A 20,784-nucleotide genomic window follows, 5' to 3' on the forward strand; every position below is an offset into this window, starting at 1 on the left:
AACTGATGAACGCACAAATAAGTGGAACAAATTGATGTTTCTCTCTCTAAAATCAATAAAATTTTTAAATGGTTAAGATGCTAACTTTTATGTCATGTGCATTTTACTGCAATTTAAAAATAATTTGCCCTGGCTGGTGTAGCTCAGTGGATTGAGCTCGGGCCTGTGAACCAAAAGATTGAGGTTCGATTCCCAGTCAGGGCACATGCCTGGGTTGCAGGCCAATTCCCAGCAGGGGACACATGAAAGGCAACCACACACTGATGTTTCTCTCCCTCTCTCCTTCCCTTACCCTCTAAAGATAAATAAAATCTTTTAAAAAATAATAATTTAAAAACCCCAAACAAGCTCCACAAGTTACCTACTTACACAGGTCTCCAGCCTGTACTCCAGAGTCATTCATTTAAATGCTTTCTTCTGTAACCCTATATTGGGATGTAAGAAAAACTGCTCTCAGAATTACATAGCAGTTTAGTTGATGTAGTCTCTTCAACCCTCAAAAAACAGGATCCCTGTTTCAAAAAGTGAAATAATACTCTAGGAAGTTGCCCTGGCAGATGTGGATCAGTGGATTGAGCGACAGACTGTGAACCAAAGGTCCCCAGTAGGGGATGTGTGAGAGGCAACCACACATTGATGTTTCTCTCCTTCTTTCTCCCCCCCTTTCACTTTCTCTAAAAATAAAATCTTTCTGGGGGGGAGGGGAACCTCTGGGAAGTTAAATGACATGCTCCAAGTCACCTAGCTATTAGTGCCAGAGCTGAGATTTTAAATGCAGTTTTTACATTGATAAATGAGATATGTGCAGAGCTTACTTCTTCCTTCATTCAGGTATTCAAATATTATAGGGAAGTGAATGCAAATATGACAAGAAGGTGAAAACTATGAGGAGAGCACAGAGCTAGCCAGCCAAATGTACTGATATTGTATTTGGCTGATCCAACAAATATTTGCTGAGCACCTACTGTGTGAAATGTGTACTAGGTGGTGGGGCTACAGCAGGAAACAAGGTCCTTACTTTCAAGAAGTAGGAGCAGTCCTTTGATTCATCTCTATTTAACTCTCAAGCACACAACAGCTGTTCCAAACTTTCCAAGCCTCTGATCCTTCATGCAATGCACTCTTGACAGACGCCGGATCTTACCTGCTCCTCGACTCAGAAGCTAAGGCCAGCAGGCAAAAAAGTCCCTCACATCCATTCAGTTTGGCATGGTTTCACAGCATCTTTCTACAGCACCCTTTCTTTCTACAACACCCTTAACTTTCTTCCCTTGAGTCAGGGGAAGAAAGATCTCCTCTCTCCTCCCAATCTGTAATCTCACCACATGTTTCACAGCTCCAGAGACACGAGAGGTACATGCAATACAGCTAAAGGCCTCCTTCTTCCTTTACTGAGATTTCCTCCCATGAATATCCCTTCTTCTAACACTGCCAATCTAGACAGCAGAAAAATAGATGACAGGATGACATTCACTAAATTATAAAATAGAAATTATAGAATAGCCCTGGCTGGTGTAGCTCAGTGGATTGAGCACGGGCCTGCAAACCAGATGAGTATGGTTCGATTCCCAGTCAGGGCACATGCCTGGGTTGCAGGCCAGTTCCCAGCAGGGGACATATGAGAGGCAACCATACATTGATATTTCTCTCCCTCTGTCCTTCCCTTCCCCTCAAGAGAGAAATAAATAAAATCTTTTTTTTAAATTAATTTATTTATTTATCTTTAGAGGGGAAGGAGAGAGAGAGAGAAACATCAATGTATAGTTGCCTTTTGTGCGTCTCCTGCTGGGAGTTGGCCTGCAGGGAACCAGCCTGCAACCCAGGCATGTGTCCTGACTGGGAATCGAACCTCAATCCTCTGGTTCGCAGGCCCGCGCTCAAGCTATCCACTGAGCTACACCAGCCAGGGCAAAATCTTTAAAAAAAAGAAATTATAAAATAAAGTCAAAGAGGTCCCATTAAGAGCATGAAAAGGCAACTCTCAGAATGGAGAGGATATTTCCAATACATACTGTATTTTCAGACCATAAGATGCACCTAGGTTTTAGAGGAAAATAGGAAAACAAATCTGAAGCAAAATATTTAATAACATAAATAACATTTCAACAATAAAATGTAAAACTACATTTGGACTATAAGACACACCCCCACCCCACCCCCAAATTTTGTGGGAAAGAATGCATCTTATAGTCTGAAAAATATGGTAAATCTAAAAGCACACTCATGTCCAGGATCTATACATGAGGATCTACACGATTCCCATTATTTAATAAAAGACAGAACTCTACCAGAAAAAAATCTGCAAAATCCTAAATACTTCAGGGAAATGCAAACAAAACCACAATGTATGTATCAATTCATACCCACCAGAATGGCTAAAAACAAAGAAAAATACCAAGTGCTGCAAATATGGAGCAGTCTGAACTCTACACGGCTACTGGGTGTAAATGATTTAACCACTTTGGAAAACTGGTAACATCCACTGAAGTGGAACCTAAGCACACATGATGCAGCCATTCTGCTCCTACACATACAGAGAGGGTAAAAGTAGATTTACAGTTGTAATACAAATAAGCAATACAAAAATTAATAAGTAATAATACAAGAATAAATTGTGTTCCATACACTCACAACTGTAAACCTACTTTTGACCACACCTGTATACTCAACGGAAATGTGTACACACGTTCACCAGAACACATGCACTAGAATGATCGTGGTGGCACACTATTCATAATGGTCCAAGAGTGGGAACAACCCAAACGTGTATTAACAGCAGGGTGGATAATTTGTGGTATAGTCGCACCATAAAATACTAATGGCACAGCAAGAGTGAACAATCCACAACCACGTAAGCATGACGTTGAGTAAAAGAAGCCAAATACAAGAGAACAAATATGATTGTATTTATGTAAAGTGCAAAACAAAATGAATCTGTGCTGTTAGATGTCAGGATAGAGGTTACCTCTGGAGAATAATGACTGGGAGTACAAAGGGAGGCTCTGAGGTGCTGGAGTTCTGATTGTGGATCTGGACATCGGGTGTCTTAGTTTGCAAAAATTTATCAAGTGGTAACCTTATGATAAGTACTTTTCTCTATGCATATTATATTGAATAAAAGTAAAAAACAATGAGAGGAGAGGGCCCTGGCTGGTGTCACTCAGTGGATTGAGTGACAGACTGCAAACCAAAGGGTCACCAGTTTGATTCCTGGTTGGGGCACATGCCTGGGTAGTGGGCTGGGTCCCCATGCAGGGAGCACAAGGGACAGCCACACATTGGTATTTCTCTCCCTCTCTTTCCACCTCCCTTCTCCTCTCTCTAAAGGTAAATAAATAAAACCTTTTAAAAAGAGAGAGAAGAGGCTGAAAAGCACATTTGTAAGGTTGTGACAATGTTCTATTTTATTTGTACAATTACATGTATTTAACATTAAACAACATATGTGTTTACATGTCTGAATACTTCAAAATAAAATTAAAAGGGGCAAGAAAATAATGCTCTAATAAATGTAGAAATAAGAAACAAGTTACTAGAAAAATATAAATTATCAAAAAGAATTAGAAAATGGAAAACCATATAACCATTTTAAAAGAATCTGAATCAGTAGTTTAACCTGTTCCCAATACAAATAAACACCAAAACAAAGCAAAACATAAAACCACCCAGGTCCAGACTGCTTTACAGGCACATTACCAAACTTTAAAAGAATTAATCATTATAATTTTGCAGAACTACAAATAAAATAGAAAAAGAAGAAACACTTCCCAACTAATTTTATAACAGTGGTCTAATTTTGATACCAAAACCAGAGGAGAACATGATGAATAAAAAATTACAGGCCAATTTCATGTAAAGATTTCATTTATTTTTTCAAGAGAGAGGGAAGAAAGGGAGAGAACCACCAATCGGTTACCATTTAGACACCCACAACTGGGGACCTGGCCCACAACCCAGGAAAGTGCCCCGACCAGGAATCAAACCAGTGACCTTTTAATACACAAGCTAGCACTCAATCCACTGAGCCACAACAGCCAGGGCCAGGCCAATTTCACTTATAAACATGATGATAAAACCCCGATTAGTTATTAGCAAACCAAATTATGACAATTTTATCACTTTGCATTGTTTCCAGTAATATGTGATGCTGATAATATATCATGACCAAGCTGCGCTTAATCAAGGAATAAAAAACTACTTCAGTATTAGAAAAATTTATTATTGCAATTTAAATTTGTAACAGATTAAAGGAGAAAAAGCACACAAAAAGTCTACAGATGCAGTAAAAAAACAGATGTGGAAATTCAACAATCATTCAAGATAAAAAGAAAAAGAAAAACAAACTTGTCTAACCCCAAAATAAAAGGCCCCTTTAAAAAAGTGAAAGCAACAAGCATTTATGACATCAATAAGAAGAGCTATTCCGAGGCATAGATTCAGGCAGTAGCCCAAATAGTGTTCCAATCAGGAGACAAAAGTAATGGTTATTTACAAGAAAGGGAAGGGAAACAATTACATCAATAGAAGGCATTTCTATTGGTGCTGATAACACAGTGATGCTAAGTCTACACGTTTGTTTTTAATTTTCAGTCTGCAAAGTCATCCATCCTTCCAGGAGTCATAATATCTACTTTCTTCTTATCATTGCAAATAGTTTTCTTTCAGGGTATAAGGTGGCTTTAGTCTCAGTCCAAAGATTATTTTGCCCTGTTTTAACATTCCAAAGATTTGAGGCATAAAACTTGCAAGGCAATTAATTCCCCTGGCATGGCAGCTCTGGCTCCATTTTAAAGTGGCTCCAATTATTTTTTTTTGACAACTGAAAAAAACTTGAAAAAGAAAACCTAATAAGGAAAACTGAAATTAAAACGGACAGCCCCTTCATTCAATTAGAGCTTTTCTTTTCTTTTTTTTTTTTAGAGCTTTTCTTTTAACGAGTCAGTGATGCTCAGTATCACCACTGCTCTTAAGATAGAAGAAATCTAAGTAATGCGAAGAAATAAAATTGTCAAAATTTTCAGATGATATACTTGTCCAAAAAGAATTTAAACACAAAATAATGGAATAAGGCTTTAGCTAGGTTGTGGGACATAAAAATCAATAAAAGTCTAATGCATTTCCACAAACCAGCTACAAACAAATTCAAATTACAACAGCAACAACAAATGTAAAGCACTAAGGAATGAATTTACAAAAATGTGTACAAGAATAATAGCATAAAACTTTACTGGTAAAACTATTCAGGAAACAACAAGGCACTACCTAGTGAACATGTATGTATCCTACCATCCAGCAATTCTACTTTTGGGGATGTGTCTAAAGAAACTCTGGTATATCAGGAGAGATGTACAAAGTTATTCTCAGAATCATTGTAATAACAAGAAACCATAAAATACCCATTAATACTAGAGGGGATAGATTGTGGTATACTTATACCTGATATTTATATAAAGCAATGAAACTGTATAACTATATTAAAAGTGAGTTTAAAAAAGTGAAGAATAAATACAATATGATTCCACTTACATAAAATTCAAAACCAGGAAACATTAAGTACCGTACTGTTTAATATGAAAGGAGAATAACACATGAAAATACTTAATGGGTAAACAGTAGTCACGGTGGTGGTTGGGGAGAATCACCTGGAGGGGAAGGAGAATGACAGCAGAGACCAGACAGAAACCAAAACAGAAGGAAACATAAACGCACCAGACCAATGGTGTCACAGGGAAATTCTATCACTTAAAAATAAGGTAGTCCCAATGCTATCTCAGAATACTGGGGAAAAAAAGAGGAAAATTTCCAAATTCACTTTACCAAGTGTTAACAGTAAACCCCAAGCCTGACAAAGGTTGCAGAGAAAAAAAATACTACAAACTGCCCTGGCTGGTGTAGCACCGGCAGGGCAGGGCGGGGTGGGGCGGGGCTGCGAATCAGATGATCCTGGTTCGATTCCCAGTCAGGGCACATGCCTGGGGTGCAGGCCGGTTCCCAGAAGGAGGTTCGTGAAGAGCAGCCATGCACCAATATTTCTCTCCCTCTCTCCTTCCCTTCCCCTCTAAAGATAAATAAATAAAATCTTAAAAAATACTACAAACTAACATCACTTGTGTATATCAACACAAACCCTCCAAACAGAATCCAACAGAACATTACAAAAAAAGAATACAACACAACCAAGCAGAATTTATTCCAAGAATGTAAAGGAGATTCAATATAAGGAAATTTGCTAATATGACCCTCATATTATTAATGCTAATGAGATAAACTCATACAATAACCTCCATGGAGGCAGAAAATACATTTGACAAAACTCACTCTTTTATGTTAAACAACCAAAATAGGGTGATGGATACTTCCTTGAGTAAATAAAATACACCTCAGCCCAATGCTAGCTAGAATCTTAATAGGAAAATACTGGAGCCTCTCCTTGTGAAGTCAGAAACCATGTAAGGCCAAAATATTTTCCAATTTACAGGTAACCATTATATTCTATGGCACTGGACATACACTTACCAGTTCTTTTTAAAAATATTTAATTTATTTATTTCTAGAGAGAAGGGAAGGGAAGGAGAGAAACACTGATGTGAGAGAGAAACATCCACTGGTTTGCCTCCTCACACATCGCCAGCCAGGGACCTGGGCCACAACACAGGGGTGTGCCCTGACTGGGAATCGAACCGATGACCCTTTGATTTGCAGGCTGGCACTCAATCCACTGAGGCATTCAATCCACTGAGCAATACCAGCCAGGGCCATTTACCAGTTCTTAAATGGTATATTTGCCCTGCTGGGATAACCAGGAGCCTTCTTTTTTTTTAAATCAAACTTTATTTTTTTTAATTACTCACCTGAAGACATGCTTATTGATTTTAGAAAGAAGGAAAAGGAGAAAGGGATAGAGAGAGGTAGAGAAACATCCACATGAAAGAGAAACATCAATCGGCTGCCTCCCATATACCTCCACAACTGGGGACCAAGGCACATAGCCTGGCAGGTAATCAAACCCAAGGACCTTTTGGGTTTACAGGATGATGCTCTGACCAAATGAGCCACACGGGCCAGGGCAACCAAAAACAGTCTTAAAGTCTCTAAAAACTTTGGCCTTCTCATGACTATTTCTGCCTTACACTTCCTTGGTGGCAGGAAATATGTGTAAATGGCTCTCCTTAGCAGTTATATCAGAGTAGACAGATAATCACAGGTATCTTTTCTTTCTAGCTAGAATCTAGATGGACTAAAGAAAGAATCTACAACACCCCTAAAGAATATCACTTTTATTATCACTTGAATGGTAAGGGATGAGAGTGGCCCTGAAAGGATTCTTCAAAACAACAAAACACACGATAAGCAAAATGTCTCAATAACGAGATGAAGGTTCCTGGTAACAGTGTTAGATTAATCTAGCATTACTATTGACTGGTTTTTCACTGGTCTAAAAAGTAACATCAAATATTTTTATATGCCTGTATTGTCCTGAAGTAAAAATTAACTTATGGGAAATGATTATATTGATCCTTAAAAAAAAAAAGAGGAAAAAAGGCATCTGCTTCAACCATGGAAACAAAGATGATTTAATGGGGAAATATAAGTTTATTTGAGGGCAGATTCAGCATTGCTAGACTGAAAATGGGAAGAAATTTTTCCAGTGAGCCCTCACACTAAACATTTTCACATTTCTATTGAAGCAATAAATAAAGTATCCTGAACTTAGTTACTGACTCAACATATATTTTTGTGACCAAGGTAAATTCTATAGGTTTTACTTTCTGCTATGTGAGCCTAACCTGTGTTCAGTGGAAATTTAGATACTAATTGGGTAAACATAGTGTTTATTTTCTTTAGCTGTGCAGCTAAAACTATTTTTTCTATAAATATAAATAAGCATACCAAGTTATTTTTTCAGAATTACTTTTATTCAGTTCTATTTTAAAAGTTTTTTAGTTTATTAATTTTAAAGAGAAGGAGGGGTGGAGGAAGGGGGAAGGAGAGAAAGAGAGAGAGAAAGAAATATCGATTTGCTGCCCCACTTATTATGCATTTCACTCATTGATTCTTGCATGTGCCCTGACTGGGAATTGAACCAGAGACCCTTGTGTTCACAGGCCAGTGCTCAATCCATTGAGCCACACCAGCCAGGGCCATTTTAACTTTCTTCATGGCACTTATCAGCAAGTGAAACATTGAGTACCTGTGACAGTTTATCTTCACTGAAAAATAAGCCCTCTTTAGGGCAGGTACTATGTTTTGTTCAACTCTCTATTCTCAGTGCCTAAAACAGTAGCCAGTATATAAGGTATTTATATTTGTTCAATAAATTAACTTAGTGTTACTATGGTTAAAAGTAAAATCACTTTTCCATCCCCACCCTGCTCTAAAACACACACACATCACTTATGACCCACCAAGTTCACTCCCAAGTACCCAAGAGAAATGAAAACATTATGTCCACAAAAGAACTTACAAATGAATGTTCATAGCAGCAACATTAATAGAGAAAAATCTGGAAACATCCCAAGTGCCCATAATCTAGCTAGTATAGCCATCCAAATTAATCACTATTTGATGACAAAAAGATACAGGCTACTAATCCTAGCACCAATATGGATGAACCTCAAAACACTATAAGTGAAGAAAACACCATATACAAAAAAAAAAAACAAAAACCAAAAACCCCCTGTATCTTGCATGATTCCATTTTCATGAAATTTCTAGAACTGGCAAGACAGAGAGCAGATCAGGGATGCCTGGGGGTGGGAGTGGGAGTGACCACAAATGACAAGAGGAAACTTTTTGGAATGATGGAAACATTCTAAAACTGGATTGTGGTGATGGTTGCACAATTATGTAAATTTACTAAAAAAATTATTGAACTGAACACTTAAAATTTTGTAAATTTTATAGTATGCCCATATGGCTGTTTTAAAATAAAAGGTAGAAAGCCACAGACAACCTCACTTTGCTTGCTGTTTGATTTTTTAAAAAATCAGTCTAGTATAAAGGGGTTAATGAGGCTTCACCCTGTAAGGGGAATGAGCATTTTATTTATTTTTTTATTTACTTAAACTGTTGTTCAAGTACAGTTCTCTGTCTTTTACTCCCATCCCAGCCCACCCTGGGAATGAGCATTTTAAAATAGCTCGTTAATCCAAATTAAGGTCCAAACTGCAAATTGTAGGACTCTGACAATTGGTAGGAGCTACTGTCTTCATATTCTCTCTCTCTGCCTGGCACAGAAGATGCTCTCTGACTGTTAGATCGAAGAATGAAAGTGAGTTGCCCAAGGTCACACAACTAGAACTCCACACACAACCTGTGTGATCCCAAGTCTATTATTTTTATTCCTGCACATTCTACTTTACATTCCAAGAGGATATGCTGAGAGACTACTGGGAGGGAGGATCAGGTCTTGCCAAGCCCATTTATTTCAAGGGAATAACAAATGAGCATTAACTAGAGGTCGTGCAGTTACATGTCTCACTTAATCCTCACAACACTGAGGTGTGTATCACTATGCCCTTATTACAGGTGAGGAAAACATGGTTCAAGTCACATATAAATAGTCAAAGCCCATGCTTATATCCACTCCACTATACAGATTCCAAGAAAGAAGACAATACTGTGGGGGTAAGGACTGCGGCCAGGTTTCAGAATGCTGGTGTCAGTCAATCTAGTCAAGAAGTCACTTGCTGGGTGGTGAGGTCTTAAGCACAATTAGGTTGCATAACTCATATATATATATATACACACACACACACACATATATATATATTATATACGTACATGCATATAAAATAAATTTAAAGCTGCCGCCCCCATAGTGTCAGAGACAGGAAGGCAGAAGAGCCCTAAAAGCAGCCCAAAGCCCTTCTCATGCCTTAATTACTCACTCTTCTCCACTTCCCTTACAGCTTCCAACAGCCTGGAATGGTTCCAGCCTGGAGAAAAGCAGGGGCAGCAGCACCAAAAATTTTAACTTGTCAAGCCAGTAATCAACGGGAGACATCTTCTGACCACCCAACCTCCACTACTCATGCCTTAGAAATGTCCAGTCTTATCAAGGGACCCCATTTTGGACCTCAGGTGACTGGAAGTGGACATCAATCATCTCAAGCTGGATCAGACTCTCTCCCCCTAGGCATCGGATTCAGAAAACTAAAAACACATACTATGGGAAGCTTAGGTGAGCTCTCTCACAGTAAGTGCATGGAGAAGTAGCAAAAAAAAAACAAAACTGCAAACCCAAAAAGAGTTGCGCAGAGATGCAGGATACAGGAAGATTTTGTAAATGTAAAGAGAAAGAGACTTGATCTATTTTCTAGTTCCTAGTTGCAATCTTACCTGAAACTTTAACTACACTTCCATTTCCTTAGGTACCACGAGAAAGACCCCTGGATCTCCATCATGCACTCAGTATCTACAAGGTAGTACTTGAAACACTCCAGCATTTCCAGGTCCCAGCTTAAAACTACTTCTTCCAGGAAATCCTCCCAGACTGTTCCTCAAACTACCTTAGTCCACCTTTTATACTCTCCGGTAGCACTCTCTGCACCTCATATTCAGTAAATGTTATTCCTTTCCTGTTGGACTCTAAGTACCAGAGTAAAAACCACTTCTGTTCACCACTTTGATCCTACCACCTAGCACGTAAATCAGGTACATGTTTAATAATGTTAGTAAATGACTGAAAATAAAAAAAAACTAGTAGAGATAAATAGGAGGATGAGAAGAAATCAACACTATCCTCCTGACAAAAAACTAAGCTGCTTTGACCCAACAGCCCTTCCAGTTATCCAGTTTTTCCTTCTCCCCACTCAACAGGCTCAAGTCAACTATCACAATCATCACTTTACAATTTGGTGCCAATGGAGGAACAAGGGCTATATGTAGGAAGCATGTTTCTAGGTAATTTGGTGTAACAGAGGAAAACCTATAGTAGTTAAAGAAAAAAACAGCACACATTTGAGGGTCTAAACAAATTTCAGTTCTGCTATGTATTTATCAGCTGTGAATCTTGGACAAGTTACTGAAGACCTGGTTTCCTTACTATAGACTGAAAAAAAAATACCTGAAAGATGAGGATGAAAATGGTTTTCACGCCATGACACCTAAAGCAAGGCAGGCTTGTGACAAATATTAGTTGGTCATAGAATATCTCATGGAGACCCCCACCCACACTTACGCACCACTTCCTAGATCCTATGGGCCATAAGGTGAGAACCCAGAGCCTGCCCTAAGACTGAAAATCTCAGAGGGACCTTGGAAAACATTTATTTTGTTGGCTTTCCAGATTATGTAGGAGCCCCAGGAAGTAACGGAGAAAAGAAAAGCAAAAACAGATGAACAGCACATCAGGGTCAGGCAGACTCAGTGGGTGAGCAGTGTACTGCTGTACAGGGAGGAGCTCTGGATGTTTGCGGACATACCAGTTGGGTTTTAATTTAGTAAGTACATTAACATGAGTAAGGGACAAATACATTTTATATATGGTTCCGGGAAAACCCAACTTGGATTTTTTCACTGAAGTATTTTTATAAGTACTTGAGAACTGAGAACACACCAATTAAATTCATGAAAATGGTGCACCCATTATAGCTAGCCACCACAGCACATTATCAGGAATGTTATAAATATCAAAATTAATTTTGTTGAGTTTTATTTGTACTCGAAAGCTGTTCAGAAACACTGGATTTTTCTGTTGCTCACCTAAGTTGGTCTCCTCACATCTTTGAGCTCCTAAAAGTGTACAAGAGACTACTTTACTAAAAATTAACAGTTAACAAGGAAAACTAAGAATCTGAATTCAGATGGGGTTCCAAGTCTTGAGCTTTTATAGATGATACATACTACTGCTGACCCTGCTTTTCAAACAGGTGGTGCAAATATGGGCTGAATGCCAGGAAGGGAGGGAAGGAGTGGTGTGACAGGGAGTAATAAGGTCAAATTTATGGGCCTTAGAGGAAGGAAGACAGGACTTGAACAGGGCCCACTGTCTCTCAGAGGTGGACTGGAGGGATGGACTACTGGTATCTTGACAGGATGATTCTCTAGTGATGGGACTGTAGCACGAATTGCAAGTTGTATAGTCTGCCTACCTTCACCACACCCACACCAAAGGCCATTAACATCCCACAATCAATGTAACAACCATGGTCCATATGGTTGGGTATTTCAAAATACCCCTGGACAGGGGGTGAAGACACATCCACTAAGTACCCCTGGATAAGCAGGAAAAAAAGAATAGCACAATGGGCAGAAAATGTAAGACAGACAAAGGGGAACACAATCACAAAATCTGATGAGAAAGAGGGTTATCCTTTAGTGACTCTTATCTATAAGATCAAGTCCAAACTCCTTAGTATGCAATGTCTTTCAGGATTTGGCCCATCCCATCCCAGCTGTTTCAATTCCAGCTTACTCCCTAAGGCACCCTATATTCCTGCCATCCCAAACAACTTGTGGTTTTCCTTACCTGATGTGCTACTGTCAAATTTCTAAGCTTTTGCATGTACATTTCCTCCACCTAGAATGCACTTTTCAAAGCAAACTCCTATTAATACATCAACACCCAGCTCAAGTCTGTGAAGCTATACAAAGACAGCCCCATGTCACGCAGGCCTTCTTTTTCTGTCACAGAACTTCACACATTTTTTTTAATACCTTCTGGTATAGTCTCTGTGTTACTGCCCAACTCCACACCACTGTTTGGAGTAAGAGCTACAAAAGGGCAGGGACCATGTGAATCCTGGCACATAAAAAGGTACTCAATAAATGTTTTGAGAGAATGACCATGCATGAAAGGTTTTTAAAAGGATTAAAAAGTGATACAAGCAAAAGCACACAACAGCTATATTCTGTTATTGAAAGCATGTATTTTTGCAACTTTGATCTTTGGTCGAGTGTCACTTAGGTGCCGGACAGACTGGGATGACCTATCACTTTCTAACTGGGTGTCCTTGGGCAAATTAACCTTTGTGTCCCATTTCCTCACTTACAAAGTTAACTACCTTTGCAGTGTGGTTATGAGGATTAATTAATGTATGTTTAAAAAAACAAAACAGCCCTGACCTGTGTGTCTCAGTGGGTTGGGCATCACCTCACAAAGGGAAAGGTCACCAGTTCAATTCCCGGTTAGGACAGGTGCCTGGGTTGCAGATTTGGTCCCTCTGGTCAGGGCCCATGCAAGAGGCAATGGATCAGTGTTTCTCTTTCACATAGACATTTCCTTCTCTTTCTCCCTCCCTTCCCCCTCTCTAAAAATAAATAAATAAAATCTTTAAAAAACCCAAACCCAATGACGACAGAAAGTGCTGACTAAATGGTAGTCCCACCACTTTGTCATAATCAGAAAAACCTTACTAGGAGAGGATACTGTATTAGACTGGCCAAAAAGTCCATTTAGTTTTTTCCATAAAATAAAAGATACATTTTTCATTTTCACCAATAACTTTATTGATTTGAACATTTTGAGTATGCTGGCTATTTCCCTTTATTGGCTTCTAGTGTGTAGAGGCCACGGGTGCTGCTAAACATCTTCCAATGCACAACACAGTCCCACAGCAAAGAATTATTTGGCTAAAATGTCAATAGCACCAAAAACTTCACAAACCACTTCTGACTCATTAAATCAGTCACAGCACCTTCTCCTTACACTGCACAAACCTTTTTCTGTGTTTCACTTGCCTTTTTACCTTTCTTGAAATAATAAAGCAGACTATGCTGAAAATGTTGCCTATTTTCTTCCACCTTCAATATTAAAATGGCTGCACAAAAATCCACCAATTTTGGTAAGTTTTTTTTTAAATGCACACTGATAGCCCTACCTGGTGTGGCTCAGTGGATTGAGCACTGGACTGCAAAGCAAAGAGTCACTGGCCTGATGCCATCCGGGCACAAGCCTGGGTTGCAGGCCCAGTCCCCAGTTGGGGTGCATGAGAGGCAACCACACACTGAAGTTTCTCTCCCTCTTTCTCCCTCCCTTCCCCTCTCTCTAAAAATAAAGAAACATTTTTAAATAAATAAATGCACACTGATATAAAAACTGCCACAACACAATTTTAAAAAACTGTTTTTGAAATTAAAGACAACCAAACACAACTAAGCACCATACGGAAAAAATGTAACAACTTTTTGGCCAACCCAATACCATCAGGAATGTGACCACAATGAAATTATGTTGGAACTGTCTATTTTTTGGTGGAGAATTGAAAGTCAACAAACCCAACAGCTTTGTCTTCAAGCTGCTTTGTTTGTCCTATACTCATATTCAATACCAATCCCTTAGGACCACTATCTTCCTTGCTCCTTTGATAATGGGCACTCAGGGTTCTCCGAGCTCTCTAACCACACTTCCTCTGTCCTCTTCTGCAACTTGCCCTCAGGCTCCATTCTCACATTTTTCTTCATCTTGTTCACTCTTAAGGTTTCAATTAGTCTCTCTATGGAGATGACCCTATAACCTCTCAGTCATATTCAGAAAGTGTTTCAAATTTAACTTATCCAAAGCAGATAGTTCTTATCTTAATTAGATGGTCAAAAATACAGCTTCAATTTTTCTTCTCATATCCTTTTTTCTTTTTTTCCTGATTCTTATACATCTTACCAGTCCTCAGGTTCCTCTTCCTTTGCCTACCTCCTCATAAAGTGTTTACTGGAGTTACCTCTTCAGTCTTTTTATTCTACCACACTGGCTCTTAACCTTTCAGGGATAATGGACCCCTTTGAAAATATATTGAATACTATGGATAGTTTACTAAACAGATGAGTGTACTCAACATCTGCATGCAATTTCACCTAACCAATGACTTCAAGTAAGAATCTGTGCCCATCCATGCAAAACTAAACTTGATACAAATTTTCATCTTCAGGTTCTACTTCCCTGTTAATAAATTTCAAGATGCCTTATGGATATAGCCTAAATGGCCAACAGGCACCACAAACTTAATCCAAACCGGAGCTCATTATTTCTTAACAAACCTGCTCTACCCATGGTATTCCTTCTTGGATAATAGCACCACCATTGCCCTCCCCCCCAGGAATTAACATGTATGCTCCAACCCAGCTAATCACCATTTATCTCAGAAATCCCCCTCAAATCCAAATCCTACCTCTCTTAGGTTCTCACCCTTTAAGATCCCATCATCATGCGTGCTTCTTCCCATACCTGCCATGATTAAGTCTTTCTACTCCTCTTCTAAAGAGAGCCTGTTACTAACTCAATCTTTCTGAGATCACTCATCTCCATCTGCTACCTTCCAAGGCATTACATTCTTTTACCTCTAGATAGTTACAATACCCTAAATGATCCCCACCCCCAGTTTTTTTCTTATTACTTCCACCACTGTTCATTTTCCTCTAAAATTCTAAAATTGACGGTGTGACTGCCTCTTTTCAAAAACACTGATGCTTTTCCATTGCTCAAACACACAAACTCAATTTTGCCTTTGGAGTCCTCTACGATTTGCCACCTTAGTATCCATCCATGATTAGATTCCACTGCTCTCACTGTTGCTGGTGCCTACTATCTATCAAAACCACACCCACCCTTAAAGGCCGAATTCAAACTCTGTTCACTCTTCATCTTTGTATTCTCCAAATAATGATTAGGAAAGAGCTCTGCACAGATAAGGTAAAATTCCTAATGAACTGATTCAGGAAATTTTTTTAAAAAGCTTGAAATTCCTTAAAACTTTCTGAAACCATTACTTTAAAAAAATCTCTATTTAAGTATTAACATTTCAGTCAAGAAGCCCTCCATAAACTCAGCACTTCTAATCAACATTTGTTAAATGCTAATAATGTGCAACACAAATTAAAGTCTTACCAGTGTCTATCATCAACCTGAAGGTAAAAAACTACATTCTGGGTGCAGGATTTAAATTTCAATTTTATTTGTATTCATATTTTACTTAGCAAAGGAAAATTACAGTAAGAGGGCTTGGCATTTCACCTTCTCTACAGCAGTGAGAAAGTTAATAGACCTAAATCATTTTCAGATTAGTAAAAATCCTATTAGATGGGGGCATGGGGGCGGGAGAATAACCCTTTCAATTAAAATGTCCTAAACTTAGCCTTGGCCACAGAGCTCAGTTGGTTAGAGCATTGTTCTGATACACCAAGGTTGAAGGTTCAATCCCCAGTTAGGGAGCACACAAGAATCAACCAATGAATGCATAAATAAGTGAAACAACTAATTGATGTTTCTCTCCTTTCTAAAATAAGTAAATAAATAAATGCCCTAAAGATTTTTTTCAGCCCTTGTTTTAGAAACTGATTTTTTTTAAAAGGGCCAATGGACATGATGGGCAATTCTGAGCCTCTCATAATGAGACGTTTACCAGCATACTTACTAGCAGGTTTAACAGCAATCAGATCTACGACGGAGAAGTGACGCTGCAGGCAGTACTGTTACTTTCTAGTGCCTTATTTCTTTTAAGCTTGACCTAATTTAATTTCCCTTTTGGTTCCTAAGCCTCTGAGTTCGTGTTAATTTCCACAGTTGTATACTGTGAGAAAGTTTGCTCCTGAATACAATAAGAATATTCAATATTAAATTTAAAAAAATTTTGGTAAGAACTTTAGCCTTGGCTGGTATGGCTCAGAGGATTGACTGCTGGCCTGTGGACCAAAGTGTCATGGGTTCTATTTTAACTAATCTGTCTAGCTAACATACTTGGCAAAACATGCCCTCTGTGACATTTCTAAAATTATGATCACTCAAATTTGAATGAAATAGATTTTCTTAAAAAAGTAAAATTTGTTGAAATTCTAAAATTATTAGTAATACTACCTAAGGCTAGCAGGGTATAATGGAAAGAGCTGCAACATTTGAACAGGATCTCAGTCTACAATCTCAAGTCTGACTCTTTGGTTGTAAGACCTTAAGAACTGGCTTAACATCAAAATGCTTTCCCACCTTATAGAGGAATATTACCACCTTTCCCTCCTTCGAGGTGGCTGTTCCAATAAAATGATAATGTACGGTACATGCCATGGAATGTTCAATAAACATTAGCTTGCTTCCTTTCTTCAACACAAAACACAGTCACAAGAAGTCTTAGGTGTCAGGGAGTCCACACTTCCACAAGCCTTCATCAGCATAAAACACTACAGTTATTTCATTCTACTAATTCCACCCTTATTCCATCCTTTCCGAGGGATCTGGATTAAGATGAGGGAGCCTGCATATGACTTTGCAAGAACTCTGTTAAGGCTGCATATATATTTGCCATTAAAACATTACCAGTAAAAGTCCACAGGAGTTGTGCTATAAAGGGTGGATGCGTTTTTGTTAGTAAGAGAGCTCACTTGGGGGTAAAGAAAAAATCTTATTAGGCCCAACTCCAAACGACTCTTTAATAAATCAAGAGAGCGATGCTGACTTTTCTTTCCCGAAACGTCAACAGCAGGATATTAAAATCCATTTAAAAACTTCAAGACTGAAATATTCCACAACTAACCGTGGTGCCACTAATGCTTTTTAGAAAGCATGCGCAGGAGAGCACCATTAGCACTGCTTAAGATATTTAATGAAAGCCGTTCACAGAAAACGCAGGCGAACAAGAAAACAGATTATCACTTCGATGTTCTGCACACAAGCCGAGGCAAACAGACAAGCATCTGGAGGGATTCCCGCCTTTACAATCGGGATGTCAAAAAGAAGACCACTATGCTGGCAAATTGGAAGTTTGGGGCTGGGTCCCGTTCCTTTCCTGAGATACTGGCTCTAAAATCCGCGATTGCAACAGGGTCCGCAGGACCTGAGGTCCTGGCCTCTGCCCCCTGGCGCCTTTTTCAGAGGCGAGAAAAGGCCCGCCCGCGAAATGCCGCGAGCAACACCCAAACCTCGACTGACCCCAAGGCACCGCCCGAAGCCCCAGGGCGCGGACCGCGACGAAGCTGGGGTGGGGGGCGCGGTAGCGCGGGAGGCCCAGGCGCGAACGAGGCCGCAGCTGCGTCCACTGCGGCCCCGAGTGGTGGGGTGGGCGGATGTGCACACTCACCACACCATGCCGTAGGCACCCTCGCCAATATAAGAGAGGTTGGTGTAGCGCGGCCCCACGTCGAACACCTGCCCGCGGACCATCTCCGGGCCCGCGCCCGCCGCCGCCGCCGCCGCCATGTTGGCTGCCGGGCCGCCGCCGCCTCCGCCGCGCTGGGCTTGACGCTCCGCGACCGTCTCTCGGCCCACGCCGCGCCTCCCGAAGGGACCGCGCCGCCGCCGCCGGTGCAGCCGCTGCCGTTGACCGAGAAGGAGCAAGGGGGTCACGCTCAGGAATGCTCCAGAGACCAAAGGCAGTTCAGACCGACTGCCTGCCTGACTGACTGACGGGCGGTCCGGCGGGCGGAGGGAGGGGCACACGCTGAGGAGGGCGCTTGGGCGGAGCCAAGAGACGTGCGTGTGGATTGGCTCTCTGCGCTTGGGGGCGGGGCTGTGCTGGCCAGCGGAAGCGGAGAACTCTGGGCGGAGCTGGGAGGCTGTTGCGGCACCGGCACCGCCCTACGCGGTCACGTGTGTTGGCGGCTGAGTCCGCTCGGGGGTGGCTGTTGAGATGCGAGAGGTCTCCTAGGCGTCGGGAAAGAACCGTCGGGACTGCTGCTGGGGGACGGCCAGGGGCAGGGAAATTCTCGGAGTGTGGTTATGACTGAGCCAGAGAGCGACCCAGTGCAGCGCGAGAGGCACTGCGAAGCTCCGCACGCGAGCTGTGGACCTGGGGCAGGCCTGGAGAGCCTGTGGCTCACCACACAAACTTAAGAGCTCCTGACACCAGAACTAAAAACCAAAAGGCCTGACCGAGACCGAGAAAAATATTTACATACTGGGAAAGTGTGAAACACAAAAGGTGGGAGGAGGATACTCTAATCAGAGAGGTTCCTTCAACAAGTGTGTTGAGCACTTACAAGTTCGTGGACATACACCTCATAGAAGTTGCGTTTTAGAGGGAGGAGATGGACAAATCATGTAATGCCCAAGTTGTAAGTACTGCGAAGAACTATATAGCTGAGTAAGAGATTAGGGAGTACATTGAGCCCTCAACGTTGCGGAAAGTCTCTGAGCCCTCAAGTGAAAGGGGTATAAGGAAACCAGTCCACAGGCTAATTGATAGTAAGCTAGAAGTAAGTTCCTAGAGCGTCTCATCAATCATAACCAATCCACCTTAAATTTGAGAACCTGCTGAAGTAGGCTGAGACACTAGAGAAAGACAATGGGATTCAGAGATGGAGACCTACAGTGATACAGATGGATAGAAACTTAGAGGGTATACTGACATACAAACACTAAGATGGTGCCCTGGCTGGTGTGGCTGGTGTGGCTCAGTGGATTGAGCACTGGCCTGTAAACCAAAAGTTTACTGGTTCGATCCCCAGTCAGGGCACGTGCCTGGGTTGCAGACCAGGTCCCCATTTGGGGGGTGTGTGAGGGGCAACTGATGGATGTATCTCACACATTGATGTTTCTCTCCTTCTCCCCTTCCCCTCTCTCTAAGAAGTAAGTAAATGAAATTACAAAAAACCCAAAACACCAAGATAGAAATGCTAAACCGAAGCATCAAGATGTAGAGAAAATGAGAAATACACACTGAGGCTCAGAAATAGTCACAAAAAGCAGAGGTTGCAAAATAAAAATTGGAATCCGAAGCAGGTAAATGCCAAGAATAGCTAACATGAGACAGAAATGATCCAGCCACTGCTTCTGAGCCCTTTCACACACCATTTTTACAAGGGAGTGAGAATGGAAAACTCTGCGACCTGATTGTGCAACACCCTGAGCTTGAAAGCAGTCCACTCTGGACTTGCAGACATCTGCAAAGATCAACTAGTCAATTTCAAAGATGAATAAACAACTTTTTAAAAAGCCCTGTGGGAAAAACATGTGGCACATGAGAAGAGAAAGTGCTACAGCCAAAAATTACTCCTTTGAAATATATTTAGTCCATGAAGCAGAATCCAGTTTTAGAAAACACCTAATTCTTATTCTTGGTTGTAAGAGGACATTGCATCTTTTAAAAACAGGCCAAAGTAAGCCCTGGCTGGTGTAGTTCAGTGGATTGAGCGCGGGCCTGTGAACGACACGATCGAGGTTCGATTCCCAGTCGGGGCACATGCCTGGGTTGCGGGCCAGTTCTCGGCAGGGGACACACCAGAGGCAACCATACATTGATATTTCTCTCTCTCTCCTTCCTTTCCCCTCTAAAGATATAAATGGGGAGTGAGATGAAATTAAAACCACAATAACCAGTAAAATTCATTGATCAAAGTGATAAAATGCAGATTTGACAAGAAGAGCAAGTCAGCAATATGGAAGATAAACAACTGAATGATGGAATTCTTTAAGAGAGAAGAAAATGGACAGGTGGACATCATGGAGATTGAAACTATGGACATCCCCAAAAGGAGATAGAGCAAATCAATCAGAGGCGATAATTAAAATTATAATAAAAGAAAACTAGCCCTGGCTGGTGTAGCTCAGTGGATTGAGCGCAGGCCTGCGAACCAGGCAATCGCGGTTCGATTCCCAGTCAGGGCACATGCTTGGGTTGCAGGCCAGTTTCTGGCAGGGGCCAGTTCCCTGCAGGGGATGCACGAGAAGCAACCATACATTGATGTTTCCTTCCTCTCTCCTTCCTTTCCCCTCTAAAGATAAATAAATAAAATATAAAAAAAAAACAAAAAAAAAATTTTGCTTGGGTCTAAAAGGATCTGAGGTGGAGGTGGAACATTGAGTGAGTTCACTGAGATCCAGAAAAATTAATAATTATAGACCAAAGCATAAATTCTTGAAAA

At 40.7% G+C, this 20,784-nt stretch overlaps 1 protein-coding gene across 1 annotated transcript in view; it reads right to left on the reverse strand.

Annotated features, from left to right (window-relative positions):
• MAPK1 (mitogen-activated protein kinase 1) overlaps nucleotides 1-18,348 on the reverse strand; it is an 82,273-nt gene extending 63,925 nt beyond the window's left edge. The window contains exon 1 of the mRNA XM_037067474.1: nucleotides 18,003-18,348. Within this exon, the coding sequence (XP_036923369.1) occupies nucleotides 18,003-18,121 (119 nt within the window). The 5' untranslated portion in view covers nucleotides 18,122-18,348. The remainder of the gene's footprint in view (nucleotides 1-18,002) is intronic.
• Nucleotides 18,349-20,784: the final 2,436 nt, after the last annotated feature.

This window comes from Sturnira hondurensis, unplaced genomic scaffold (genome assembly GCF_014824575.4).
Source record: "Sturnira hondurensis isolate 20B ecotype Veracruz unplaced genomic scaffold, ASM1482457v3 Scaffold0017254, whole genome shotgun sequence".
Lineage (NCBI taxonomy): Eukaryota > Metazoa > Chordata > Mammalia > Chiroptera > Phyllostomidae > Sturnira > Sturnira hondurensis.